The sequence below is a fragment of the Gavialis gangeticus genome, unplaced genomic scaffold, assembly GCF_001723915.1.
Source record: "Gavialis gangeticus isolate Ggan-Ray unplaced genomic scaffold, GavGan_comp1, whole genome shotgun sequence".
NCBI classification, from domain to species: Eukaryota; Metazoa; Chordata; order Crocodylia; family Gavialidae; genus Gavialis; species Gavialis gangeticus.
In genome coordinates, this window is record NW_017728993.1 from 50,963,761 (window position 1) to 50,971,893 (window position 8,133).

The following is an 8,133-nucleotide window of genomic DNA, read 5'->3' on the forward strand; positions in this document are numbered from 1 at the left end:
AAAAAAAAAAAAAAAGAAAAAAAGAAAAAAAAAGATAATGCAGGCAAAATTAGGCACGTAATTACAACTGAACAGCCTTGCCATTTTCAAGTAATGCCTTTTGTGTCATCTCTTGAACCTCATGATTTTCACCAGGTTTACTCAAATGTAACTGATCATACAAACTATTCTGTTGGGCTAATTACAGACAGTCAAAAAGCCAGAGGCTAAAGCAATTCAGTCTTCACATGTTAGTCTAAGCTGATAACCAACTGAACAGACATTCATTTTGATTCCAGAAATGCAGCTCTATGCCTGCTGTGGCTTGGACCTAAAGTTGTGGGGGACACTAGAGAACACCTCTCTTCTTTACTGGAGCAGACAGTTTGGGCCAAAGCTAGCCTGCCCACCCTTTGAGGGTGTGGCTTGAAGGGAAGGTGCAAAGCATCCTAGGATGCTGGGGGACTGTGAGTTAACTGGAATCTGGAAGGGATCTGGGACAGAAGTTCAACAAACGGGTTTAACCTAAATCAATTAAATTTAATACTACATCCATCCAGGTTTATCTTAAACTGGTTTCCGCTATTCTGAAAGTGATTTATGTGTACTGAAGTTCTGTTGTGTTACAGATCTGAACTGGTTTCCAATCACTTATACAGGTTTATGTGTAACTTCTGCCCTTAGCCTTGATGATACCCATAAGGAAGTAAAATTCTGTTCTCTGTCTTTGTAAATTGTATGAGGTTTGCAGGAATAACAGGAATACAATGTATTTTAAAATGTACTTCTGTTAGTATAGTCAACATATATGACTCCCATCCCACCCAAGGAACAGTTTTGAGCAAGAAAATTATATATAGATATTTACTGTAGACAGTCCCCTGTTGCAGTACCTGTCTGTAAACATCTGAACCTGTTCTTTCTTCCTAGGAAATTTTGCTTGCTGAAAAATGGGCCAAAATGAACAAGCTTCCTTTTCCAAAAATAGATCCAAATGTGTTTGATCGAGAGGGCTTGAAGGAGTGCTATGTTTTTAAACCCAAGAACAGTTCTTCAGAGAAAGATTGTCCAACCATCATCCACTTTGTTCTGGCAAACATCAACTTCCGCAAATACAAAGTTCCAGGTAAACTGATAATACCTGGCGATAAAGCCAGTGTCCCAGGAAATCCATTGATATATTTATTTTTATATATGTTTGGAAATCACTTCACAATGGCCATTAATTTCCAAAGCTCCATAGGGAAAGAAGCTGATGTTTTCCTTTACTTCTTAGAATTGATCAAATACTGTTTCAGCATTTTTTTCCGTTTTTTGTTATCCTTGTAGGTGTTTTAAGAGAAACTGAAGAAGAGAAGGATTTTGCTGACTTCGATATTTTTGATGATCCTGATACTCCATTCTCAACTTTCAACTTCCAATATTCCAATGAAGCCTTCAAAAGACTTCATGATCTAATGGAATTCAACACTCTGAATAACTTAGATGTATGTATAGTATAAAAATGTCTGACTTACACCATTTCAAAGATGATTTCTGGCATCCAGTAAGTGACCAGGAGATAGGTAGAAACCTCTAAATCCACCAATTAAAAGTCTTTTAGGAATTTCCCCCATGTGTGCAGGGATATATACAATCGCACACAGGGAGTGAGCTCTATTAATTTACCTTCTCTTTTCTGTATACCTCAGTGATGGGCATATGCTAGAGAAAGAGAGAGAGGGATGAATTATACAGTGGGAATCAGAGAGATTCTTTTGGCTTCTGATTTTTAAAGTACGGGCAGTCCTCAACTTACAATGTTTCGAGTTTCAGTGTTTCACACTTGCAACCTTTATAAAATTGACACCCTATTTCAACTTTGAGTCAGTTTCAACTTTACAGTGCTTGATACGAAGTGACGTGATGCCAGCGAACAAGTTTGCTGCGTCACCCATCTCCCTGGAGAACATCTGTCCAAACTTCCTTGGACACTTTCTTTAAGAAAGCAGACAAGACTCCAGAAACCTGCAGCCAAGACTCCTGAGAACACTCCAGCCAAGAACCCTTCAAAAAGTCCAGCAAAGTCACCTCAAAGAAGTCCTTCCAAATCAATATGATTGCTATTTATAATATAAATACATGAATGTAGCTAAAGGGGTGTAGGTTGTAGCCATGTTGATCTAAGGACATAGGCAGACAAGGTTCTTTGGCTGAATCTTGTGTCTTTTATTAGACTAACTTCAGTAGTTGAAAAATGATTATTAAGCAAGCTTTCGGGTTCAAAAACCCTTCGTCAGGCTGAGGAAGTTTCAGCAGTTGGTGTGTGCTTTTCCTGGATGGAATGAAAAGTAAAGAAGCCAGAGGCTGGTCTGGTATGGATACAAGACAGGTAGTCAGTAAAAATGTAGATTGAGGAGTCAGTGGGTGAGAGACAGGCTGGGAGGGGTGGGGAGAGAGGACAGATACCTGAGGAGTCAGATGTCAGGTAGGTTATAATGTGTCATAAATCCAATGTCTATGTTTAGTCCATGATTTTTAGTATCCAGTGGGGGTTGATGAAGTGGAGTTCATAGGCTTGTCTTTGGGAAGTGTTATGTAAGGATCAGGACTGAGAGATTGGAATGACTTTCTTGTGAGAAATGTGCCCCCACAGGTAATTGGGTATTCCTGTCTGATAGATTTCCGGTGTGCGTTCATTCTGGTGCGCTGTTGTTGTTTGGTCTCTCCCACGTATTTTCCATCAGGACATTTGGTGCATTGGATCTCTCTTCTTCCCCCCCTCCCTGCCTGTCTCTGTAAAAACTGTAAAATGTTAAGCTGTCTTAATCCATAATGACTGATCACTTTAAAATCTGAATACACTTCCAGTGTTTAATTTATTCCTTAGTATCATATATAGAACCAGCTCTCATTTAATATAATCAGATATAACTGCTTTGACATCAGTAGCTTTGTACCTGATTTGTCTCTCAAACTATGTGAGAATCAGATCTGATTTTTCTGTTCTAAATATTTTTTGCTAAAAACTTCCCATCTATATAATTAGTACATTATCAAACCATGCTATGTCTAGTGGCTGTGTTGTATTCTGGTTTAAATATACAAGAGCTAACACTTCTGTTGGGCAAGTCTGAAGTTGTCTGCTGTTCCATGCTGCATTATTTTCTTTAGAAGATGTACAACATTATTCCCAAACAAGAGTTGTCGGTGTAGCAGAATTCAGGAGGCAGGAGCACCAGTCTGCAAACTTCTGATTAAACATGTTTGCATGAGTAATTCATTATGTGTTTGCGCTAACTAAAATATATCATTTTTGTAAGATCCAAGCAATATTAAGGTGAAGCCAGTTAGACAACTTTAGCTTTCAGTCATTTATAGCTGTTGGAATTTTCCTGTCTCTTTTGGGAGGAGTGAATAATTTTATTTAAAAAGGTAATAAAAACGGAATTTTAAACTCTACAAACTCCTGAATATCATAGCATGGTCTCAGCTGTGCATGATGTTTAGTCCTCCACTCTCTTCACTTTTGTTGTTCTTTAGAAAGGCTGAAGACCCTCACAAAACAAAGATGAGAATGGAGGTGAAATAAATTAACAACAAACCTGGCCAAATAGTTCATTTTGATAAATGTGTCCTCACTATTTTCTCCACGCAATAGCTTGCTTCAGTTTAAGTGATTAGGATTACAGCTCCATAAGCTTTCTTGATGTCTGCCAAGGCTTTATGAAGATGTTGTTTAATCCTACAATGCTAAAATGCTGGTATTTTATTAGGACAAATATGTTAGTTAGGAAAACATCGTAATTCATAATTTCATACCATCATATATAGTCCTTATATTTTAGCTTCTACATTTTCACCTTTTCAAGATACCATTTTTACCACATATAGTTTATTAGAAGTTGCTGGGTTTTTTTATTGTAAGCATAGCCAGAATTCTTTTGTGGGTAGAATGGGGGAGGAGATGGAGGACAACAAAAAATTTAGGTGTCTTCCTCCCCCTCACTCTCATTTTTCTTCTTCATTATTTGAGCCTGGATTAACAGATTGCCTTCTTTTTGCCTATTCCAGTTTACAAAAATATCATATGCTGATGCCTGTACAGCTTTCATATGGAACAGTATATTTTTGTTAGCTTTTAGGCACTGTGACAATGACAGTAATAGAATTAAGTTTTCTGGATATAAACATCAAACAACTCAAATTTGGAAGACAGGTACAGGATGTCAAATATTTAGTACTTTATTTAATAAAACAAATTCTTTGTTGGCACCACTAAAAAAAGTGAAGGTGGTGGGTCACTTTAAAGGTGATGGGTAATTTGGAATGAAGGGATCATGACACAATAGACTTCCAGATGCTGGGACAGGGAAAGCTTGAGGTCAGCAAAATTAAAATGCTAGATTTCAAAAAGTTACATTTTGTCTGTCTCAAGGAGTTAATAGGCATGGTGCCATAGGAGGGAGGAGGGCTGTGAGCTTCTAGGGGCATACACTATTGGAAGCCTAACGAAATACTGTCCTGATATGATGAAAGCACAAGAAGAATGGGAAGAGACCAATGCGGCTGCACAAGGAGCTTCTAAAATGCTTCAAATACAAGAGAAGAATGGACAGGTCACCAAGGAAGTATACCAGGAAATATGCAGAACCTGCAGGGGCAAAATGAGGAAGGCCAAGATAAAGAATGAACTGCACCTGGCAAAGAAGATTAGAGACAAGTACATTAGCCAGAAAAGAAGGACCAAGGAACTCATGGTCCTCTGTTAAACCAGGGGATACTCCTAACCGAAGAAGCATAGAAAACAGAGCTACTCAAGAGCTACTCTGCCTCAGTCTTCACAAAAAAATTAAGCTGCTGCCAGGCACCTAATAAAGATCATTTGGATAAGGAAGAGGGGGCATGTTGCGGGAGGAGATAACGAAAAGATGGTCAGAGAGCTTTGGTTGGGTATGAATTGATTCAAGTCAGCAGGGCCAGATGAACTTCATCCCAGAGTCCTGAAGGAATTGGCAGAGGACATCCCAGAGCCCTTGCCAATGATCTTCATGAAGTTGTTGGAGATGGGCAAGGTACTAGAGGACTGGAAAAGGGCCAGTGTCTGAAGGAGGAAGGGCTGATTGCAAGCAGCCAGCATGGATTTGTGAAAAACAAATTGTGTCAAACCTGATCTCCTTTGACAAAGTTACTACATGGATGGTTGAAGAGAATGCTGTAGATATAGGGTATTTGGGTTTCAGCAAGGCTTTTGACAAGGTCCCACATAACCTTATCATAAAAAAATTGGAGAAATGTATGCTAGATAAAAGTACTACAAGGTGCATAGATAAATGGCTCAATAGCTGCAAGCAAAGGGTAATTATTGATAGGTCCGTATCAGAATGACAGGTGGTTTCAAGTAGAGTCCCACAGGGGCCTGTCCTGGGCTTGCTGCTTTTCAATGTGTTTATTAGCAATTTGAATGCTGGCATAGAAAACTTTGTGAGCAAGTTTGCAGATGACATGAAAATGGGAAGGACTGCAAACATGTTGGTGGATGTGAGCTCAATTCAGAAAGGTCTCAGTAGATTGGAAAGTTGGCTTAGAGCTGATAGGATGACATTCAATGTGGGACAAATACAAAGTGCTACAACTCAGGAGAAATAATCAAAAGCACAAATATAAAATGGTTGACACCTGGCTGGATAGCAGCCTATGGAAAAGGAGCTGGGAGTCTTGGGAGACCATAGAGTCAATATAAGTCTGCAATCTGATGCAGCTACTCAAAAGGCAAATGCTATTTTGGGATGCATCAATAGAAGCACTAGGTGCAAGATGTAGGAAGTGATCGTACCTTTCTACTCAGCGCTGGTTAGGCCTGGGTCAGGGTCAGGGTCAGGTTCAGGGTCAGGGTCAGACTGATAGCCATATTTGGGTTCAGGAACTAATTTTACCCCCTGGTTAGATTGGTATGGGGGTTTTTGTCTTCTTTTGTGGCAGAATTGTGGCTCTCTACTCAGGGTCTCTTGAGCATATATTGACAACATTTCATAGAAGCAGGACATTGGCTGTTGCGGTTCCCCTGCTTTATTTGGGGAAGGTTCCAGTGTTAGGTCTGTGTTGTGTCAGGTTTGACAGTAGTTTTGTGTAGAGTTTACATTATGGAATGTACAGGATGGTTTAGATAGAGATGATCATGCCTCAGGCTGGATGTTGGACTAGATGACCTCTGGAGGTCCCTTCTAGCCCTGCTTCTCTATGTTTCTGTGAAGTTATACAGTATCAGCATTGCACTGAAGGATGCTTTATGAAAACCTTCCTCAACTTTTTGTTTATACATTCCTATCAGAGAGAGGATAAAAATGACTTCAGCTTGAAATATTCAGCATGAATTATTATAGCCATGCTTACATTGTGCTCCCCACCCTACAAGTTCACAGCTTTATACATTTCAGAAAAAGGTATTCCTACTATAATCAGCATTCATTCAATCTATTGGTGAGATAAAACCCAAGAACAAGATTAGGAATGGAAATTGTTTGATCTTATATGGTTTTCCATCAATTGATGAACCCAGGTAAATACCAGGACTTCCACTTAATACTGTATTGTTTGACTTGTTTACAGGTGATAAAGCAAGCAATGGTGGAAAGCATTGAATACAGGAGACAGAATCCATCTCGCTGCTCTGTGTCCCTCAGTAACATTGAGGCGAGGAAATTCTTTAATAAGAACTCTCCAAGCAATGACCATACATAGAACTGCAGGTGTAAGTTCTTCAAGAAACTAGATTTGAACAAGTGCTAAAAAGGACTTCATCACTCAAGTGAAAATCCATTTGTGAAATGTTGTGTGTCAGCATAATTCATGCTTTTTTACATATATATTTACAAATTTGGCATAAAGGCTATTAGTTTACAAAATGTGGAATCATAACGTTTTTGTTGCCAAGTCATTTAGGTCAAAATGGTCCTAGTTACAACAAATCTATGAATATTTTCTTTCAAGAAATGTCTATTTTCCATTTTTAATTTGTTTAATTGGGACCATTTTCAAATATATAATAAAAGAACTGGAATGCTAAGTTTTGTATCAATTACAATAAAGTGTTAATGATGTTAGGTCGATCTACACTTACACTAAATACTAAGCCAAAATACCACTCTACTTTATGTCAATAGTAAAACTTCCGTTGACTTCAGTGTGAACAGTCAACAGTAATCAACATCAATTTGAAACCTCTCAGGAGTTTGTTCTTATCAGCACTATTAATGTTGATGTCTTTTGTTGATGAACCTTTAATGGAAAGGTTTTTGAGTAACTGATCACTAATAGTTGTTGGTCAGAGTGACCCCACCTTAAATCTAGTGTCATAAATCCATAATCAAATGTGCTGTTTCCTCAAAAAAAAAAAAATGCCGATCGCTAGCATGGAGAAATAATACAAATATGTTTGTGCATTTTTATCAAATGTATGGGTCAGATTCTCATCTGGTCATTCACTTTATTAATCCTCTCATAATTTATAGCAATTGAGGTTTTGTCAAAACTTTTTTTTCATTTTAATTTTAAATATTTTCACAAAAATTAAAGGTGGTGTTTCACTACTACCTTCTGATGCAGTCCATCTTCATTATAAGTGAATTAACATGTCAATCAACATGTTGGGAAGTTTCAGCTCTTGTGAAAACTTTATAAAGAGGCATAGATCTATTCAGAATTTAAAAGTTAACTGTATATGTTTGTATCTGCATAATGAAGAATTGTAAAAGGTTTTTAAATACAGTTGTGTTTGATTGTGGTCAGAAAAAGGATATTGAATTGCACAGCAAAAATGGTTTCTGTAGGGTAATAAGACTTGGGTAAGAATGAAACATGATTCACTTTTTAAGGCATATTTTTTCAACTAATTTTAACTATATGTATGTTTATGTGTTTGTGTGTGTATTTTTAATACTTTCTAGTGTGGTAGTCCTCAAAAATCCAAGTAGAGTGACACTATGGAAACACACAGGGTGACACAACCAGTGTTTCAAACACCTCAGAGTCTAATTTGGGGACAGTAGGGTGAATAAGTGTAATAAGCAATAAATGAAAGAAGTTGGACAAGGAAGGTGAAGATAAAGATAATAAACCATGGTGGTTACATAGGTTAGCTATGTGAATGACTTGATGGTTGTGAATTATATGAAA

At 37.8% G+C, this 8,133-nt stretch overlaps 1 protein-coding gene across 2 annotated transcripts in view; it reads left to right on the top strand.

Moving 5' to 3' along the window:
* PLA2G4A (phospholipase A2 group IVA) overlaps positions 1–8,133 on the top strand; it is a 140,168-nt gene that overhangs the window by 125,081 nt on the left and 6,954 nt on the right. Inside the window, exons 16-18 of one of the 2 annotated variants that reach the window (XR_002094706.1) lie at positions 910–1,105; positions 1,309–1,466; positions 6,568–8,091. Coding sequence is in view for 1 of the 2 variants with exons in the window: in XM_019501734.1 (XP_019357279.1) it covers positions 910–1,105; positions 1,309–1,466; positions 6,568–6,699 (486 nt within the window). In the remaining variant the exon portion in view is untranslated. Of the gene's footprint in view, positions 1–909; positions 1,106–1,308; positions 1,467–6,567; positions 8,092–8,133 lie in introns of those variants that run through there. The other variant, XM_019501734.1, reaches the window with a different exon arrangement.